Source organism: Pongo pygmaeus, chromosome 1, assembly GCF_028885625.2.
Source record: "Pongo pygmaeus isolate AG05252 chromosome 1, NHGRI_mPonPyg2-v2.0_pri, whole genome shotgun sequence".
Taxonomy (NCBI): domain Eukaryota; kingdom Metazoa; phylum Chordata; class Mammalia; order Primates; family Hominidae; genus Pongo; species Pongo pygmaeus.
In genome coordinates this window covers 47,644,415-47,665,660 of record NC_072373.2, presented here as the reverse complement: position 1 = coordinate 47,665,660, position 21,246 = coordinate 47,644,415, and the positions used below count along the sequence as shown (strand labels likewise).

Genomic DNA, 21,246 nt, shown 5'->3' with positions numbered 1-21,246 from the left:
TTGACCCACAATCCCACTTCTGAAAATCTATGCTGAAGACATCTTCAACATTTCAAAAATACATATTCACAATATTATTCACTGCAGCATTGTTTATAAAAACAAAATATTAGAAAAAAACTAACTTTCCATACAGAGGAGAGCACATGAATAACATGAATAACATGTGCTCTCTATATCTACATATATTATGCAGCTGTAGAGAAGAACTTCAGGAATCTCTGTGAACTGATTTGGAAATCCAAAGATACAATGTTAGCTGAAAAAAAAGCAAAGTGCAAAAGAGTGTCTATAATATACTCTTTTTCATGTAAACAAGAAGGGAATATTTTTAAAAATGTGTCTGCTCATTTGTGTAAAAGAAATACAGGAAAGAAAATCAGAAACTGATTTTGGTTACCTGCCTGCATGGAGTGGGTGGGGAAGGGTTGTAAAGAAGTGAGTAATGAAAACAAGGTAATAGGGATGAGGAAGAAGTGACACTTCTTGGAATATTCCTTTTTATATAGCTTTGACTCTGAGAATCATGGTAATGTTTCACATACCAAAAATAAATAAATAATTAAAATTAAAATCAAACAATAGAGAGGCACTAAAAATGGAGCAGAAGTAGTAACAAATGAACCTAAATGTTTTACAAATGAATAACATAACTTTTTAGGTGAGAGGAAGAACTAACCTAAGTAACTTTGTAAAATAGTATTTACAAATAGTAAAATAGTATTTGACTGCATCATGTAGGTTACAGTTAAAAAAATTATACACCAAAATTGTACTTCAGTTAATAGGTGTGTTTTTCACAAAGGTATGGATTAATACTTCTGTAATTGCTTTATATTTTAAGATTGAAAAAATAAGTGTAGATGATGAGAGCCAAGTGTATCACTGTTGGAGAAAGAAGTTACAAATAAGTGAAGAGTAGAATGAACCTCGAGGTTTGGATTGGCATCTGGGCTATCAATCAGTATGATAAATGAATGGATGGCTAGATGGTTAGGTATACTGTACTTCCTAGCTCTGTTCTCTGAGAACACCTAGGAATAGTGATACTCCTGTAGCAATGAACATACCTAGTGCTCACATCTTGGTTTCTAAATATAATTCTCCACTAAAAGGCAGCAGGGTTCCTTGGAGGAGAAGTTGATATCTTGGCTTGGACAGAGAAAATACAAGAAAAGTATAGAATATCTTGTGTATAAAAAAAATAAGGAAGTGCTTGATAAAGGTTGGGGACGTATAGAAGTACACAGGAGTTAATTGGAAGGAGTTCCAGTGGCCAAAGCTGGAACAATTTGAGCAACAAAAGAAATAAGATAGTATTGGATTAAAACTCATAGAATAAAATAAATACTTATGAGTTTATATAGGTATAAATAAATATTAGGAAAAACAAACCATTTTTCCTCTGCTCTCACACTACAACAGTCAACACAGAAGACTTCTGTGATCTGAAAAATATGTGGAGATTTCTCCCCACCAGCAAACAAGCAGTCAGTTCTGTAGTGGACACCAGCTGGGTGTCCTCCAGTTCAATTCCAACCTTTCTACCTGGAGATAGCATCAGATCCTACAGATTGAAAGCTCAGTCCCCAAAACTGCCCCCACCCACTTGGATACCAGTTGCAAGTCTAGGCCTCTGGAACTTCTAACAGACCAGCTTCAAGTTGGGGTTCCCAGGACTCCCCTTTTTGGGTTTGATTAATTTGCTAGAGCAGCTCACAGAACTCAGGGAAATGCTTTTACAGATTTTTCTACAAAGGATATTCTAAACGATACAAATAAACAGCCAGGTGAAGAGATACATACGATGAGGTCTGGAAGGGTCCGGAATGCAGGAGTGTGTTCTTTGGCATTTTTATGGAGGTTTCATTACCCTACCATGATTGATTGAGCCACTGACCATTGATGATCAACTTAACCTTCAGCCCCTCTACCCTGTCAGAGGGTGGGGTGGGGGGATGAAAGTCCCAACCCTCTAAGCCTGCCTAGATACTTCCAGTGACCAACCCCCATCCTGAAGCTACCTAGGAGCTGCCAGCTATCAAGTCAGCTTATTAGCATACAAAAAGACATAACTTTGGAGTTTCTGAGGATTTTAGGAGCTGTTTGCGAGGAAATGAAGTCGAAGACCAAATACATATTTCACAATATCACAGTCCGCCCTTGGGTCTTCGAACCCTGATCCCTTACATCAAAAGGATATCCAACTCAAAAGATACTGCCACATTACTAGAATCCCATTCAATAATTAATAGTCTAGTTCATCATATTGTATGAATGTCTCCCAGGGTGAGGCTGCTCAGATTGGCAGGCTTCCTTTTATTCTTGTGAGGTTGCAAAAGCAGAAGTAGTCTCAGCAAACACAGAACTTTACCATTTCATGCATTTGATATAATTGAACTAAGAAGCAATGTCATCTCTTGCTCTGAGCCTCTTTTGAGGTGTTAATGTGATATTGGAATCCTCTCAGTTCATAATCCACTTACTCATTTCTTTCCTCTGAGCTACTGTTTCTTCTCTCTTAATAAGTACCCGAACTTTTCCATCTTTGGAAGGGGCATTACAATCAGCCACTGTGATGGTCTAGATTGCAGGCAACAATACTAGTCTAGCAAGTACCTCTTCCCCAGTGCACCCCATTCAGATAGGGTTAGGTTACAGAGGTGCAGAACTAGTGGGCTATTTTTACTGTCAGGCAATATAGCTGTATTAACTGTTAGCCCCAATTTTGCTGGATGGGGTGAAGGCATAACCCATTCCCATCGGTCCATTAGGAATTCTGACCTAAGTTACAATACATAGTTACAATTTCTTGCTTAGGAATCATTCCTGCTTCCAGCACATGTAGTTGCAGACCTGGTCCTAAGACCATTGCATCAGGTAGGGGAATGGGGGGAAAAAAAAAAGAAAAGGAAAGTTGAGGTGATAATGCGGGAAAAAAGACAGAAAAAAGTATCTTGTAAGTAAGAAAAGACTGTCTTTCACCTTTATCCTTCAGGAGCTACTTCAGGAACCAAGGACAAAAGCCAAATACTTTTTAAGAAAAGATATTCGGCTATTATAAACAATGCCCCTCTCCCTCTCCCTCTCCCTCTCCCTCTCCCTCTCCCTCTCCCTCTCCCTCTCCCTCTCCCTCTCCCTCTCCCTCTCCCTCTCCCTCTCCCTCTCCCTCTCCCTCTCCCTCTCCCTCTCCCTCTCCCTCTCCCTCTCCCTCTCCCTCTCCCTCTCCCTCTCCCTCTCCCTCTCCCTCTCCCTCTCCCTCTCCCTCTCCCTCTCCCTCTCCCTCTCCCTCTCCCTCTCCCTCTCCCTCTCCCTCTCCCTCTCCCTCTCCCTCTCCCTCTCCCTCTCCCTCTCCCTCTCCCTCTCCCTCTCCCTCTCCCTCTCCCTCTCCCTCTCCCTCTCCCTCTCCCTCTCCCTCTCCCTCTCCCTCTCCCTCTCCCTCTCCCTCTCCCTCTCCCTCTCCCTCTCCCTCTCCCTCTCCCTCTCCCTCTCCCTCTCCCTCTCCCTCTCCCTCTCCCTCTCCCTCTCCCTCTCCCTCTCCCTCTCCCTCTCCCTCTCCCTCTCCCTCTCCCTCTCCCTCTCCCTCTCCCTCTCCCTCTCCCTCTCCCTCTCCCTCTCCCTCTCCCTCTCCCTCTCCCTCTCCCTCTCCCTCTCCCTCTCCCTCTCCCTCTCCCTCTCCCTCTCCCTCTCCCTCTCCCTCTCCCTCTCCCTCTCCCTCTCCCTCTCCCTCCCCTTTCTTCGGTCTCCCTCTCCTTCTTTTTTCGGTCTCCCGCTGTTATCGAAGCTGGACTGTACTGCCATGATCTCGGCTCGCTGCAACCTCCCTGCCTCGGGCTCCTGTGACTCTCCTGCCTCGGCCTGCCGAGTGCCTGGGATTGCAGGCGCGCGCCGCCACGCCTGAATGGTTTTTGTATTTTTGGTGGAGACGGGGTTTCACCGTGTTGACCGGGCTGGTCTCCAGCTCCTGGCCTCGAGTGATCTGCCTGCCTCGGCCTCCCGAGGTGCTGGGATTGCAGACGGAGTCTCGCTAACTCAATGCTCAATGGTGCTCAGGCTGGAGTGCAGTGGTGTGATCTCGGCTCGCTGCAACCTCCACCTACCAGCCTCCTGCCTTGGCCTCTTAAAGTGCTAAGATTACAGCCTCTGCCCCGCCGCCACCCCGTCTAGGAAGTGAGGAGCATCTCTGCCTGGCCGCCCATCGTCTGGGATGTGAGGAGCCCCTCTGCCCGGCCGCCCTATCTGGGAAGTGAGGAGCGCCTCTGCCCGGCCGCCCATCGTCTGGGATGTGAGGAGCGCCTCTGCCCGGCTGCCACCCCGTCTGGGAGGAAGTGAGGAGCGCCTCTGCCCGGCTGCCCCGTCTGGGAGATGAGGAGCACCTCTGCCCGGCCGCCCCGTCTGGGAGGTGAGGAGCGCCTCTGCCTGGCCGCCACCCCGTCTGGGAGGAAGTGAGGAGCGCCTCTGCCCGGTTGCCCCATCTGGGAAGTGAGGAGCGCCTCTGCCTGGCCGCCACCCCGTCTGGGAAGTGAGGAGCGCCTCTGCCCGGCTGCCACCCCATATGGGAAGTGAGGAGCGCCTCTGCCCAGCCGCCCCTTCTGGGAGGTGAGGAGCGCCTCTGCCCAGCCGCCCCGTCTGGGAGGTGAGGAGTGCCTCTGCCCGGCCGCCCCGTCTGGGAGGTGAGGAGCGCCTCTGCCTGGCCGCCGCCCCGTCTGGGAGGTGAGGAGCGCCTCTGCCTGGCCGCCATCCCGTCTGGGAGGAAGTGAGGAGCACCTCTGCCCAGCTGCCCCATCTGGGAAGTGAGGAGCGCCTCTACCCGGCTCCCACCCCGTATGGGAAGTGAGGAGCGCCTCTGCCAGGCCGCCCACTCTGGGAAGTGAGGAGCGCCTCTGCCTGGCCACTCCGGCTGGGAAGGGAGGAGCGCCCCTGCCCGGCCACCCCGTCTGGGAGGTGAGGAGCGCCTCTGCCCGGCCGCCACCCCGTCTGGGAGGAAGTGAGGAGCACCTCTGCCCGGCCGCCCCGTCTGGGAAGTGAGGAGCGCCTCTGCCCGGCCGCCACCCCGTCTGGGAGGAAGTGAGGAGCGCCTCTGCCCGGCTGCCCCATCTGGGAAGTGAGGAACGCCTCTGCCTGGCTGCCACCCCGTATGGGAAGTGAGGAGCGCCTCTGCCCGGCCGCCCCGTCTGGGAGGTGAGGAGTGCCTCTGCCCGGCCACCCCGTCTGGGAAGTGAGGAGCGCCTCTGCCCGGCCACCCCGTCTGGGAAGTGAGGAGCGCCTCTGCCTGGCCACCACCCCGTCTGGGAGGAAGTGAGGAGCGCCTCTGCCCGGCCGCCACCCCGTATGGGAAGTGAGGAGCGCCTCCGCCCGGCCGCCCCCTCTGGGAAGTGAGGAGCGCCTCTGCCCGGCTGCCACCCCGTCTGGGAGGAAGTGAGGAGCACCTATGCCCGGCTGCCCCATCTGGGAGATGAGGAGCACCTCTGCCCGGCCGCCCCGTCTGGGAGGTGAGGAGTGCCTCTGCCTGGCCGCCACCCCGTCTGGAAGGAAGTGAGGAGCGCCTCTGCCCGGCTGCCCCATCTGGGAAGTGAGGAGCGCCTCTGCCCGGCCGCCACCCCATATGGGAAGTGAGGAGCGCCTCTGCCTGACCACTCTGTCTGGGAGGTGAGGAGCGCCTCTGCCCGGCCGTCACCCCGTCTGGGAGGAAGTGAGGAGCACCTCTGCCCGGCTGCCCCGTCTGGGAGATGAGGAGCACCTCTGCCCGGCCGCCCCGTCTGGGAGATGAGGAGCACCTCTGCCCGGCCACCCCGTCTGGGAGGTGAGGAGCGCCTCTGCCTGGCCGCCACCCCGTCTGGGAGGAAGTGAGGAGCGCCTCTGCCCGGCTGCCCCATCTGGGAAGTGAGGAGCGCCTCTGCCCGGCCGCCACCCCATATGGGAAGTGAGGAGCGCCTCTGCCTGGCCACTCCGTCTGGGAGGTGAGGAGCGCCTCTGCCCGGCCGCCCCGTCTGGGAGGTGAGGAGTGCCTCTGCCCGGCCGTCACCCCGTCTGAGAGGAAGTGAGGAGCACCTCTGCCCGGCCGCCCCGTCTGAGAGGTGAGGAGTGCCTCTGCCCGGCCACCACCCCATCTGGGAGGAAGTGAGGAGCACCTCTGCCCGGCCGCCCCCTCTGGGAAGTGAGGAGCGCCTCTGCCTGGCCGCCACACCGTCTGGGAAGTGAGGAGCGCCTCTGCCTGGCCACCCCGTCTAGGAGGTGAGGAGCGCCTCTGCCCGGCCGCCCAGTCTGGGAAGTGAGGAGCGCCTCTGCCCGGCCGCCCAGTCTGGGAAGTGAGGAGCGCCTCTGCCCGGCCGCCCTGTCTGGGAGGTGAGGAGCGCCTCTGCCTGGCCGCCACCCCGTCTGGGAGGAAGTGAGGAGCGTCTCTGCCCGGCCACCCCGTCTGGGAAGTGAGGAGCGCCTCTGCCCGGCCGCCCGGTCTGGGAAGTGAGGAGCGCCTCTGCCCAGCCGCCCCCTCTGGGAAGTGAGGAGCGCCTCTGCTCGGCCGCCCCGTCTGGGAGGTGAGGAGCGCCTCCGCCCGGCTGCCACCCGGTATGGGAGGAAGTGAGGAGCGCCTCTGCCTGGGCGGCCCCGTCTGGGAAGTGAGGAGCGCCTCTGCCCGGCCGCCCTGTCTGGGAGGTGAGGAGCGCCTCTGCCCGGCTGCCCTGTCTGGGAGGTGTACCCAACAGCTCCGAAGAGACAGCGACCATCGGGAGCGGGCCATGAGGACGATGGCGGTTTTGTTGAAGAGAAGGGGGGGAAGTGTGGGGAAAGGAAGGAGAGATCAGATTGTTGCTGTGTCTGTGTAGAAAGAGGTGGGCATAGGAGACTCCATTTTGTTCTGACTAGGAGAAATTCTTCTGCCTTGGGATGCTGTTGATCTATGGCCTTTCCCCCAGCCCCATGCTCTCTGAAACATATGCTGTGTCAACTCAGGGTTAAATGGATTAAGGGCGGTGCAAGATGTGCTTTGTTAAACAGATGCTTGAAGGCAGCATGCTCTTTAAGAGTCATCACCACTCCCTAATCTCAAGTACCCAGGGGCAGAAACACTGCAGAAGGCCGCAGGGTCCTCTGCCTAGGAAAACCAGAGACCTTTATTCATGTGTTTATCTCCTGACCTTCTCTCCACTATTATCCTATGACCCTCCCATATCCCCCTCTCCGAGAAACACCCAAGAATGATCAATAAATACTTCATAAATTAAAAAAAAAAAAAAGAAAAGATATTCTTGGTCAGGTGTGGTGGCCCACGCCTGTAATCCCAGCACTTTGGGAGGCTGAGGCAAGCGGACTTGAGGTCAAGAGTTCAAGACCAGCCTGGCCAACATGGCAAAACCCAGTCTCTATGAAAAATACAAAAATTAGCTGGGCGTGGTGGTACACTCCTGCAATTCCAGCTATTCTGGAGGCTGAGGAACAAGAATCGCTTGAACCCAGGAGGCAGAGGTTGCAGTGAGCTGAGATAGTGCCACTGCACTGTAGTCTGGGTGACAGAGTGAGACTCTGTCTCAAAAAAAAAAAAAAAAGGTTCTTATTACTCTAGTCAGTTAGGAAAGAATAAGGCTTACAGGAGCTGAGAACCAGGAATCATGGATGAAAACCAAAATATATCTTTTATAATATTGTAATAAATAAATGAGAAGGGACAGTACTTCCTTATAAAAGAATTCCAATTTTAATAAAGTGAAGAGAATAAAAGAAATACAAAATCACCATTAGGCAGGTAACACCCACAGATGGATGCTAAAATCAGTGGGTGAGACTTTGAAAAGAAACAGGATAATAGCAAAATGTCAAAATATTTCTCCCAAGATTTGGATCAATTACAAAGGGAAAAACATTACCTTTAAGTAGAGAAACCCAGCAGACCTTGCCATGTAATCAAGATTACCATAACGAGTAATAAAATTTTTATCAACATTATGTACTCCCTAATATGATATACTGAGAAGGACACAGCATCACTTTCTGGTATTCTTGCCAAAAATGTATAACCTCAATCTAAAACATGAGGAAACTTTAGTCAAACCCAAATTGAGACACGTTCTACAAAATAACTGATCGATATTCACCAAAAGTGTTCTGGTCACAAAAGACAAGAATGAAGACCTGTCACACTTTAGAAGAAACTAAGGAGACATGGCAGCCAGATACAACGTGGGATCCTGAAGGAAAAAGGACAATAAGGAAAAAAACTGGTGAAGTTCTTATCAAGTCTAGTTAGTTAATAGTATTGTACCCATGTTAATTTCCTGATTTTTGATCACTGAACCGTGGTTATGTAAGAGGAAAATGGATGAATGATATCCATGAACTCTCTGTACTGTTCAGCTTTTCTGTAAGTCTTTAAAAATTATTTTGTAAAATATGGACATAGATCATTTTCAGCAGTTTTTAACCTGGTTACTTGGATAAGCCCTGAACCTGAAACATTGCATGTAACGACTCTTTCTTGGTATTAAGCTTTTCTATTATATAAATGCCCTTTGGATGGCTATTTCAGTAGAATCCAGTTAAGGTGGAACTTTACATGAAAAGCGACTTTACTTACATACATGGGAAAGCCAAACAGTGTATTCATGATAGACAATAAAAAAATAATAGCAAAATGACTTATTTTTGTCTTCAAGTTTTTACCACTATGGCAGATATTGTGCAAAGCATTTTACATACGTTATATTATTCAGTCTTAAAAGGATTGCTTGATATGTTGATACCAGTATTTTTTTTGGTGGGGACAGAGTTTCCCTCTTGTTGCCCAGGCTGGAGTGCAATGGCACAATCTCGGCTCATCGCAACCTCTGCCTCCTGGGTTCAATTAATTCTCCTGCCTCAGCCTCTCGAGTAGCTGGGATTACGGGCATGTTCCACCATACCCGGCTAATTTTGTATTTTTAGTAGAGACGGGATTTCTCCATGTTGGTCAGGCTGGACTCGAACTCCTGACCTCAGGTGATCCGCCCGCCGCCACCTCCCAAAGTGCTGGGATTACAGGCGTGAGCCACCTTGCCCGGCCCTGATACCAATATTCTTATTTTGTGGGTGAGGAAGCTGAGGTTTAGAAAGGAAACTTACCTAAGGACAGGCATGGTGGCTTCAGGATTTGAACCTAAACAGCCTGTTCTCTTAATCACACCAATCCGTAGCTCCCTCCAAATGGGAGTGATGAGCCTAATGTGACCTATGTATCTACCAATCGTAAGCAAGTCTAGAAAACTGCTGTTCATTCTTTAGCATAGTGCTGTCCAACAGAAATATAGTATGAGTCATGTGTGAAATTTTAAATTTTCTAGTGGCTACATTAAAAAGGCAAAAAGAAACATAAAATTAAATTTTAACTCTATATTCATTTAACCTGATATAGACAAAGTATTATTGCAACATTTGATCAATATAAAAAGATATTTTCCTCTTTTTTTCACACTGTTTGAAACCTAGTGAGTATTACATTTATAGGCATCTCAAGTCTCACCAGCCACATTACAGGTACTTAGCAGCCATTGTGACTAATACCTACTGCATTGGATAGCACAGCCCTACAATGTGAGATGTAAAAATTATGATGCACTGTTGGTTTTACATTCTTCCTCCTCTTTTCACAAACAAATATTTGACAGTTGACTCCTTTGCAAGTATATATTAGATCTAAGTTTTAATTTGGAGCCAGGCACGGTGGCGTGCATCTGTAGTCTCAGCTACTCGGGAGACTGAGGCAGGAAGTACATTTGAGCCTAGGAGTTCGACACTGCAGTGAGCTGTTATTGTGCCACTGCACTCCAGCCTGGATGACAGAGTGAGACCCTGTCTCTAAAACAAAATTTATTTTAGTAATCATTTTTTAAAGAGAAATTTTAATTTGGAAGTAAGAGTTACTTACAGCCTCCCAATATGCAGTTCAAGTTCCATTGCTTATTGGAAACTACTCATTTTTAGGACTAAGTTTGTTGAAGCCAGGTTTTCTTGGACTTAATCAGCTCATAATTGGTGGCATATATCTGGACAACTCGTGAAATCTCACCTTTTAAGTTGTCCTCAGGAATAGATGGTCCCATGTTTTTTTGTTTTTGTTTTGTTTTGTTTGTTTTTTGAGATGGAGTCTCGCTCTGTAGCCCAGGCTGGAATGCAGCGGCGCGATCTCAGCTCACTGCAACCTCTGCCTCCCAGGTTCAAGCAATTCTGTGCTTCAGCCTCGCAAGTAGCTGGGATTCAGGTGCCCGCCACCATGCCTGACTAATTTTTTTTGTATTTTTAGTAGAGACGGGGTTTTCACCATCTTGGCCAGGCTGGTCTTAAACTCCTGACCTTGTGATCCACCTGCCTTGGCCTCCCAAAGTGCTAGGATTACAGGCGTGAGCCACTGCGCCCAGCCTGTTTTGTTTTTTTTGAGACAGAGTTTTGCTCTTGTCTCCCAGGCTGGAGTGCAGTGGTGCGATCTCAGCTCACTGCAACCTCCTCCTCCTGGGTTCAAGTGATTCTCCTGCCTCCGCCTCCCGAGTAGCTGGGATTACAGCAATGCATCACCAAGCCTGGCTAATTTTGTATTTTTAGTAGAGATGGGGTTTCACCATGTTGGCCAGGGTGATCTCAAACTCCTGACCTCAAGTGATCCACCCACCTCGGCCTCCCAAAGTGCTGGGATTATAGGCGTGAGCCACCACGCCAGGCTCCATGTTTCAATTACCACATTAATTGGTCTAAGAGGAAGGTGGTGTCATCTTGGAAGGGAAGATGGCTGGAAGGTGCTACGCAGTGATTGGAAGAAGTGTAAGGGTGTTGAAACTTCATTGTAACAAGGCCTGTCCTGCAAACCAACTTGTTTCTTTTACTTGGAGGAATCAGTCTTAGCAGTTATCAGCTCTTCTTGAAACAACAGATTAAGTTTCTTTCTGGAATCTTGTTGGCATCAGGGTTAGAGCTTAGTAAATTGCTATGGCTTTCCTGGGTGCTCTTAGACTCAATAAAATTTTCTCTTTCAGAATTTGGTGTTCACTTGGCAGAACTGACTGTAGATCCCCAGGGGGCACTGGCAATCCGTCAGGTAAGTCCAGACTGGCCCAATTTATAAGTAGTTTCCCTTTCCTTGGTAATGAAACTTTCTTATGGGAAAGAAAAATAAGGCCAATGTATAAATAACCTAGGATGTTGTGCCAGATTTAGGTATACTTCAGATGTATCAGGGCACGTATATAGTTTTTATGTGTGAAAAAAATCTTTTTCTTGCTGTACTACTTGGCTTATTCTCTTCACAGCTGGCATCAGTCATCTTGAAACAATATGTGGAGACTCACTGGTGTGCCCAATCAGAGAAATTTAGGCCTCCTGAAACTACAGAAAGGGTAAGTCAGTTACTTGATTAGTCTACCTGAGGAGATTTGAGGGTCCATTTTAAGAGATTAGACTATCAACATTCTTTGACAGCATGGAGCAATCAAAAGACTAGGCAGAAAAGGAGATTGGTGGCTGGCATTGCGGGCATAGGGCTATACATTAAAGAGCTCAAGTATCAGGCTGGTCTGTGTTCAAATTCCAGTTTTGCTTTTTACAAGCTATGAGATCATTGGAAATGTAGTTAACACCTAAGCCTCAATTTCCTAAATCTCCAAAGTGAGAATAAAAATACCAACTAAGGGTTTAAGAATTAAATGAAATAATGTTTGTACTTAGTGCAGTACTGTGCAGTCATCCTGAGTCCCCAAGAAATTTTGAGGTACGAGGTCTGGAGGAGTGTTTTCCACTGGAACTTGTGCAGTTATGGAAATATCCTGTGTCTGTGCTGCCTAAAACAATAGCTACTAGCAGCATATGGCTTTTGAGCACTTAAAACGGGGCCAGTGCAACTGAGGAACTGAATTGTAAATGTTTTAAAATGTTAATAGCCATGTGTAGCTAGTGGCTACTGTAACGGACGGCATCAGTTTAGAGATCACAGATGAACCCTCCAAATGAATGGTCAAGTTTATGTATAGGAGTTTTCTATAGACATGCAGTACCTTGTACTCATTGTTTTTCCAACACAGTTCCCAACTGAACTGGGCTCTGCCAGTCACTTATAACCTGATCTAATAGCAGGTGGACTTTTATCCCTTACAGGCAAAAATTGTTATCCGGGAGCTATTGCCTAATGGGTTGAGAGAATCGATAAGCAAAGTGCGCTCCAGTGTGGCCTATGCAGTGTCAGCCATTGCCCACTGGGACTGGCCTGAAGCTTGGCCCCAACTCTTCAACCTGCTCATGGAGATGTTGGTGAGCGGAGACTTAAATGCCGTCCATGGAGCCATGCGTGTGCTGACAGGTACCAGAAGCCCTTTTCCCTGGTATTGGTACTTGGATCTCAAGCGACAGGAGTATTACCAGAAGCTATGTGATATAATGGCCTGGACCAGTAGGAATTGCTGCTGATGTTATTCCTCCCTCCTAGTTTTTATCTCTCCATCTACCCTCCAGCTCTATTGTTTTTTTCTAGGGAATTAAGTTTGTATAGTATTACTTCTACTCCCAAACCTACCACTTACAGATACAGTATTAGCATAGTGATGGAGTGTTCAGATTTTGGATTTTTGTAGTGGCTTCACCTTGATCCTTCACTTACCTTCTGTGAGCCTGAGTTTCCTTTTATATAAAATTAAGATGATAGTAGTGTCTGCATCAAAGGAGCTTTTGGTATAGTTCAAATGAGCTAATCTATCTTTACTGACTTGTTCAGTAAAGTTTAGTTACTATGATTATAATTACTACTATATATTATTTCTCCACTTAGTTCAACCAAAGCAAAGTTAAGAATTGTAAAATGGATTTTTATAGGAATATTTAAAAAGAAGATAAAAGCAGTATAGCCATGTAATCCTGACCTTCATTTAGCCAGTTAGAGAATATGTAGTCTCAGTATCTTTTCCTTCTCTCTGTTCTGAGAAGTTGATAAAAATACTTCAACTTTTAGTTCAAAGAGATTTGATGGATAGTTCTTCTAAACCTGATTAAGCTATCAATCCCTCCCAGAATCTGCTTTCATATATCCTTAGGGATGGCCTGAGTTTCCCAGTCCTTTGCAAGTTCCTCCCTGCTTCTTATTCCCTAGATGAAGTCACTACTCTGTTTTGCCTTCAAGAAATTCTTACCTGGACTTTAGTCGTCCTGTACTGATCCTTTAGAAATCATCTTTCTCCTTCGTTCATATAGGTTTGTAGAAGTCCCACCAATATCTTATCTCTTTTTCTATGACCTGCTAGCTTACCTGAAATGTATTCTTGCCTAGTTGTGAATGCCAATTCTATTCTATCTCAATCTCAGTTTACTGAACTTGGCACATAGGCCCAATTTTGCTAGTCCATGTGATGTTAATGGTAGATAATATCAACTCTTTGTCAAATGCAAATCTTTCTTCTCCTTTTGTTTCAAAATGACCTCTTCCCAGGCCCCAGCTGCCTTTTTGAATTAGCCACTATATTCGTATTGATTGCCTGTGACAAAGCTTCAGTTTTTAGCTCAGATACAGAACAGACTTACCAAAAAGATCAGAATGTTCCTTGCTCAGATTTTCACTTCTCTGCTTATTGCCCTTGCTTCTCCTTTATGATTCATTCATTATTCAGGTGATTTCACACACCCCTCTCCATGGAATTGGCCTTTTAGGATTCTTTATTCACCACTTCATAGTGCCAGGATGTCAATTAACAGAAACATGTTCTACCAAGGAAAGGAAGCCTGTTCCCTCTCAGTCTTCCAACATGAAATTCAGGTTCTTTTGACAAACCTAGAGAGAAAGGTTTTGTACATTTATCTTGATTTGGATGCTGAAGAGCTCTTATTGTGTTTGACTAAGGAAATTACTGTTCAGTGAGATCACTTTTCTGCCAGCCACAGGGAAAGAACTGTTGGGGAAATTTGTCTCCTTTTGTAATGGAGTCACCAGACATGGAGTGGCTAGCAGCCAAGCACCATTCCCAAATACTTGCTCCAAATATTTTCAAACGAGAGTAGACTGTACTCTGACAACAAAAACTTAGGCATGCATGAAGATAGCAGGACATTGGTGGTTGGACAGAGGCCCATTAGGAGAATGGGACTGATTCTTTTCAGAGTTTTTCAAGATACTATACCAGTTTCCCTTTAATGAGGCTTCCTATTAAACTTATCTATTTATAGATGAGAACCAACTAAGGCTCATGGTGTAAAGGAAATGCAAATATAGCAGCTAAGGATTAGAAGATTTGATCCACCAGATACACCTTTTTCTTTGTTCTCAAAGAAGTTTGGAGATTGAGGTGTTGCTGGAGTCCTAGAATTTTTCTGACTTGCTGAATCACCTCAGAAAACTTTTGGAATTAAACCTATAAAGTATTAATAAATTGATACCAGGGAAGAGTATAGGAGAGTAAAAAGCAGTCAAGCACTTTATTAGCAGAATTAAATTATACTGTATTTTTCATAAAAACTTGTTATTATGCCATCTATCATATTTGTTTGGACTAATTTCCTTGAATTTCTAAATAAAATAGAACACTCACCATTCAAAGCTCAGACTTGATTCTTGAGGAGGAAATTACAGCTGTAAAGAAAATTCAACCTTGATCTTCATTTGACTCGTTGGGATTGATATTGTTCAGAATTGTGGAGTGCCTTCATCTTGAAAATGCCAGCTTGCGTTTCTAGCTGTGTATCTTCCTCCAGAATGTCCCAAGTGGTTAGCTTTATTTTTAGTTTTATTTATTTATTTATTTATTTGAGACATGGTCTCACTCTGTCACCCAGGCTCAGGTACAGTGGCACTGTTGTAGCTCACTGTAACCTTGACCTCCTGGGCTCAAGCGAGCCTCCTGCCTCAGCATCCTAAGTAGCTGGGACTGCAGACACATGCCACCACATGCAGCTTTTTTTTTTTTTTTTTTTTTTTTTTTTAAATGTACTGGCAGATCTTGCTGTGTTCAGGCTGGTCTTGAACTCCTGGCCTCAAGTGATCCTCCCACCTCAGCCTCCCAAAGCTCTGGGATTACAGGCATAAGCCACTGTTCCCGGCCCGTATGTCCATTTTTATAGTGATAACGTGGAAAAGCATCAGGTAAAGTGGATAGTTACTGGAACTCAAGAGCTTTTATTCTGCTGCTTCATAACATGAATCCAGGGTCCTTTGTGCTGTCTCAGTGCCTTGTGTGTGATGTATTTGGTTTTTTGTTTTTTTTTTTTGAGACGTGAAGGGAAAGATACAACCCATATTTCCGTCACCTTCAAGTCTCATTCTGTGTATAGGTTGCTTTTTGTCACATTTATATAGAAAATTCCCATTTGTTCCAGTTAGCAGCAGCCTCTGACTTTTAGGTCAATAAAATCTGAGAAGAGTAACGTATACAAAGAGGAGTTGAGGCCTAGTAAGTCTGTACATATTTTGTTACATGCATCAAACCAGCTTGCCAAGCGAAAGTACTGAAAACAGAACCAAAGGTAAGAAACCTCGAAGTGTAACTGAATGTTGACAGATGGGCACAAGATAAATTAATACAGAATTTTCCCAAGTTGACCTCACAAGGACTTTTATGCAGTTCTATTACAGATTTTCTTTCAGTATTTATATTAAAGTTTTCTTTTTTAATCTCTTGTATTTTTCTCTATTTCCATATTATTCTTTCTCCTTCTAACAAATAATCAGTAACTCTTGCTACTTTTGCTTTCACAGAATGAGACCACCAGGCCAGTGTCTTTACCTGTGTGCTGTCTGTTTGGGAACTGCCACCTAGAAGCAGTTCAGAAAATATCACACTTAATATCTTTATGAAGCAGTATTTTTTTTTTTAACAGTACTACTTTTTTCTTTGTAGAATTCACTCGCGAAGTGACAGACACACAGATGCCACTTGTTGCTCCTGTCATTCTCCCAGAGATGTATAAGATCTTCACCATGGCTGAGGTATGAAATCTCAGCTCCAAGATTATAGTGAGTTCAGGCTCTCTTCAGCCCCCAGCCTTTCAGTGGGAGATTATGGTGTTTGCAACTGATCTCAATACCTAAAAACTAGAACTGACAAAGATCTGGATCTGAATCTGCATTAACCTTAGACCTTTCACTCAACTACAAGGGCAAGCCTTTGATAAAGGAGTGAAATAGCTGAAATATTTCTTCACAGATCGTACTTCCTGGCATCCAGTAGCCCCTAAGTAGATAAATAGTGCCTTCCTTCATGCTACTTCCAGCCTCTTACTGAGTTATCCCACCTACGCTTGCCTACCTCAGCTAAGTAATTGGAAGCAATCTATCACTGCATTGCACATAATAGACCCTTAATATATTGCATATATATTTGATTAGTGTGTATATGAATGATAACTCATTTATAGTAAGGTATAAATACGTGATGGATAATGTTTTAACTTCCCTATTCCCCTCTGCCCCTAACCAATGGTCTGCATTTTAAAGGAAATATATTGGCTGTGTTGGGATTTTAAGCACTACGCAGTCTGGTATTTTTTAATCAAATGAACCCACAGAGGCCCTTATATAAGGTTCATTCCAGTAAGTTCCAACATTATGATTCTGCTACCTTTCATTCTCTGAATTACAGAAGTCTGCCTCCTGGACATAAATGAATTACATTTCCCATTTCTTGAGGGCATCCAATCTCATGTGAGGATTCATTAGTCATAGTTTTACTTCTAGTCCGAGATACATGCATACCTACACACTCCAGTCTCGTGGCTGTGCTGTTATGCTGTAACCTTTTTTTCCAGGTGTATGGTATTCGAACCCGTTCCCGAGCCGTGGAGATTTTTACCACTTGTGCCCATATGATCTGTAACATGGAGGAGCTGGAAAAGGTAAGCAGGTCTTTGGATCAATAACAGACTTCTTGCTTAAAAGTTTTATTCATGCAGAGCAGTGAGTCATTTCATGATAGCAGCACGAAAAAGCACACTAACCAGTATTAGGATAGATTTAACATTTTTATTAAATTATTATTGTTATTTTTCCAGACAGGGTCTTGTTCTGTCACCCAGGCTGGACTACAGTGGCGCAATCATGGCTCACTACAGCCTTGAACTCCTGGGCTTAAGTGATCCCCCAACCCTCCGTAGGAACTACAGGTGTGGTGTGCACCACCACACATGGCTGATTTTCTTTTTTAAATTTTTGTAGAGATAGGGTCTCACTGCATTGCCCAGGCTGGTCTTGAACTTCTGGGCTCAAGCAGTCTTCCCCCATCAGCCTCCCAAAGTGCTGGGATTATAAGCATGAACCACAACACTCAGCTATATTTTTATTTTTTTATTTATTTGGGTTTTTTTTGAGACAAGATCTTGCTCTGTCACCCAGGCTGGAATGCAGTGTCATGATCATAGCTCACTGCAGCCTCAACCTCCCAGGTTCAAGCAATCCTCTCACCTCAGCCTCCCAAGTAGCTGAGACCACCAGCATGTGCTACCACTCCCGGCTAATGAATGAACGAATGAATTTATTTATTTATTTAGAGATGGAGTCTCGCTCTGTCGCCAGGCTGGAGTGCAGTGGTGCAGTCTCAGCTCACTGCAACGTCAGCCTCCCAGGTTCAAGTGATTCTTCTGCCTCAGCCTCCCGAGTAGCTGGGACTACAGGCGTGCGCCATCATGCCCAGCTAATTTTTGTTTTGCAGTAGAGACAGGGTTTCATCATGTTGGCCAGGATGGTCTCAATATCTTGACCTCGTGATCCACCCACCTCGGCCTCCCAAAGTGCTGGGATTACAGGCATGAGCCACCGCGCCCAGCCTAATGAATTTATATTTGTAGAGACAGGATCTCTCCCTATGTTGCCCAGGCTCATCTTGAACTCCTAGGCTCAAGTGATCCTGCCACCTTGGCCTCCCAAAGTGCTAGGATTATAGGTGTGAGCCACCACACCTGGCCTGATTGAATTTTCAACTTGTAAAAAGCTTGGTCTTCTTTTGAGTCTTACTTCTTCAAACACCTTATCCTATATCCTTTTCATAGTAGTCATCCATTAGAACTTTCCTCCTCTTTTATGGCCCTCTTGTGTGAAGCAAAGCTAGCTGAAAAATACCAATTCCTGTGATTCAGAAGCAGTTAGGGGGACAGTTGGTCTTACATAATAGTTTTTAAGAGGGCTTTGATGAAGAACTGCAAGTGCTGGTTAAGGAAAAATGAAATCTTAGGTAACACCTCATTGACTTTATAGCTATTCTCTTCTGGTCAGGCTTGGAGCCTGAAGAGAGCTTTAGGTGCCTTTCAAATATCAGTGTTTGATATATATGTGTTGAGGCCATGGATTAGGGATTTGTCCAGTATTGACTTTGGTTTCTGTTATCAGGGTGCAGCCAAAGTCCTGATCTTTCCCGTGGTACAGCAGTTCACAGAGGCCTTTGTTCAGGCCCTCCAGATACCAGATGGCCCCACATCTGACAGTGGGTTTAAGATGGAGGTCCTAAAGGTAAACACTTACTACCAATGAAATATTTGGAGTTTGAGGGGCTGGTCTGAAATCATTTATTTCTTATATATCACTCATAACTTGGGTCCTTTTCTCTTAACTTCTTAGGCAGTGACAGCCCTAGTGAAAAACTTCCCAAAGCACATGGTGTCCTCCATGCAGCAGATTCTGCCTATTGTTTGGAACACCCTAACCGAGAGTGCAGCTTTATATCCTTTCTTGAAAGTTTAAGGGAGCTACTACCACCTATAGTTAGGAATCTCGCACTGGGTTTCACATTCATATGGTTCCACTCTTCTTACAGAGGCTTTTTTAAGGTGTCTACTTTTAGTGTTGGAATATGTAACATTTCCTTGTAGATTATATGTAAAGCAGACTCCAAATTCTATTTCTTTACTCTTCATCATACTTATGTGAGGACAGAAGTAAATTACACAGAAGAAGTCGAAGATCCTGTGGATTCTGATGGTATGTAGTTTATTTGATCTTTATAGAAATACCAGTTAGTGGGAAAAGAAAAAGAAGCCAGAGATGGGGGGGAAAAACAGTAACTAGAGAGGCTTCACTCTATTAAGTGTTTTCTAATTCAGTTTATTTTCAATGTATTAGATGTGGGGAAATGAGAATTGACAATCTTTAATCTGTTCCTCATAGGTAGTTGCATAAATCTAATAAAATCGTAGAATTTCTGCGTTGGAAGAGATACTTTTAAGGCCATTTAATCTAGCCTACTTCTGGCATTTTGTTGTGTTTCATTTGGGGGTCCCAGATCGTGAATCTTTCATTTCTGTTTTAATATTTCTCATTATTTCAGATTAGAACAATAGACATACTGGAAAATATATCCAGTGTTTCTGATTCTTTTACTTGAAAAACCAAAGAATATTTAATATCCTCAAAATTGCGTTTTGTGACTTCTGAGCCCTATCTCCCAATTCCTCAGGAATAATCATTAGCAAGTACTTTAAATATTCAATAATTTACAAAGGTTATGTAGTTCATTTTCTGCATATGTGCTTTCCTTTTGCTTTCTTGTCATTAATTTCTTCTCTTGTATATTTCCTGCAGGTGAAGTCCTGGGTTTTGAAAATCTCGTCTTTAGCATTTTTGAATTTGTCCATGCTCTACTAGAAAATAGCAAATTCAAAAGCACTGTTAAGAAAGCCTTGCCTGAATTGATTTATTATATTATCCTGTACATGCAAATCACTGAGGAGCAGGTAAATAATATTTGAGAGACAGTTACCATCTTGTATTTGGAAAGTGCAACTTGAAGAATGTGAGGTCTTGGTCAGGTGAATACTTTATTTCTAAAAATAGACATAAGAATAATTTCATGTGAAGTTCTGGGAAAGGTTTGACATCATTTTATTGCCAAATCCAAGATTTTGGAGTTCACCACCATACCTAGCTTTTTTTTTTTTTTCTTCCAGAAAAGTACTATACTATGTTGCCCAGGCTAGTAGTCTCTAACTCCTGGGCTCAAGCAATCTGCCCACCTTGGCCTCTCAAAGTGCTGGGATTACAGGCATGAGTCACTGTGCCTGGCCCACTTTCGCCATTAGAAAATCTCACAGGACCACTAACCTAAGACCCTGATTTTTAGGAGAATCTATTCCTTCCCTAAAGTAAAATGTAATGATCAGACCATTAGCCTGATGGTGGGTCATCAAAAGCAGCAAAGAACGTTCAAAAATTAGATAACGCCTCGTTTAAAACAGCACAAGAATTGACATAATTTTCACAATAAATAGTCCATCAGACTTAATCTATTCAGAAAATCGATCTGTCAAAGGGTAACAGCAGGTTGACATTGGCAGAGAGCTAGTAATCAGCCAGATTCTAAAAGAGAGCAATAGCCATTGCTACCTACCTTGCTACTTGATAGTATTTGTTTCTCTACATCAAAAAGAAAAGATTTTTTTAAGCTAGAGTTTTTGTTTCAGTTTTTGTTGTTGTTGTTGTTGTTGTTTTGTTTTGTTTGTTTTTTTGGGACAGGGTCTTGCTGTGTTGCTCAGGCTGGAGTGCAGTGGTATAGACACAGCTCACCGCAGCCTTGACCTCCCAGGCTCAAGCCATCCTCCTGCCTCAGCCTCCCGAGTAGCTGAGACCACAGGCATATGCCACCATGCCGAGTTGACTTTTTTATTTTTTGTAGAGGTAGGGTCTCACTATGTTGCCCAGGCTGGTCTCAAACTCCTGGGCTCAAGCAGTCCTCCCACCTTGGCCTCCCAAAGTGTCAGGATTACAGTTGTGAGCCATTGCATCCGGCAAAAGGCTAGAGTTTTGTTCAGGATGATAGGTTGAAATCTTCCTGTATCTGTTGATGAAAAGCTATAAATCAGATTGGCAGCATCACAAAGACATAACTTGATCTTTTCAGATTAAAGTATGGACAGCCAACCCCCAACAATTTGTAGAAGATGAAGATGATGATACATTCTCCTATACAGTTAGAATAGCAGCTCAAGACTTGTTGCTGGTAAGTTTACCTTGATACTTCAGCCACATAATTTCTATCAGTCACTTGCGCATTTCTTTTTTCTAGACAACTAATCCAAGGTGAGCAGTGTTGTTGGGTGGCTTTATCTCCGACTTTATTGGGGATGCAGGAGAGTTTCTGAAATGAAGTTCAAGACTCAGAAATTCTAAAATCATTGCTACTGGTTCTAACTTATAACTAAATATTAGATAAAATAATTGTGCGGACCATAGGGCCAGGGTGTGGGGGAGAATTGTATAGAGGATAAAGTGTTCCATGGAGTAAGGGTAGTTGAATCAAGAACATTTCAGTTTATGGCTGGGCGTGGTGACTCACA

The 21,246-nt window shown here is 45.0% G+C and overlaps 1 protein-coding gene across 3 annotated transcripts in view; it reads left to right on the top strand.

The window, feature by feature from the left end:
- Positions 1-21,246, top strand: part of IPO9 (importin 9) — a 60,671-nt gene that overhangs the window by 11,386 nt on the left and 28,039 nt on the right. For all 3 annotated transcript variants that reach the window (XM_054462043.2, XM_054462061.2, XM_054462081.2), the window contains 10 exons: positions 10,995-11,056; positions 11,268-11,354; positions 12,109-12,310; positions 15,828-15,916; positions 16,735-16,821; positions 18,308-18,427; positions 18,536-18,636; positions 18,837-18,895; positions 19,496-19,647; positions 20,811-20,909. In XM_054462043.2, coding sequence (XP_054318018.1) covers positions 10,995-11,056; positions 11,268-11,354; positions 12,109-12,310; positions 15,828-15,916; positions 16,735-16,821; positions 18,308-18,427; positions 18,536-18,636; positions 18,837-18,895; positions 19,496-19,647; positions 20,811-20,909 — 1,058 coding nt within the window. The remainder of the gene's footprint in view (positions 1-10,994; positions 11,057-11,267; positions 11,355-12,108; positions 12,311-15,827; positions 15,917-16,734; positions 16,822-18,307; positions 18,428-18,535; positions 18,637-18,836; positions 18,896-19,495; positions 19,648-20,810; positions 20,910-21,246) is intronic.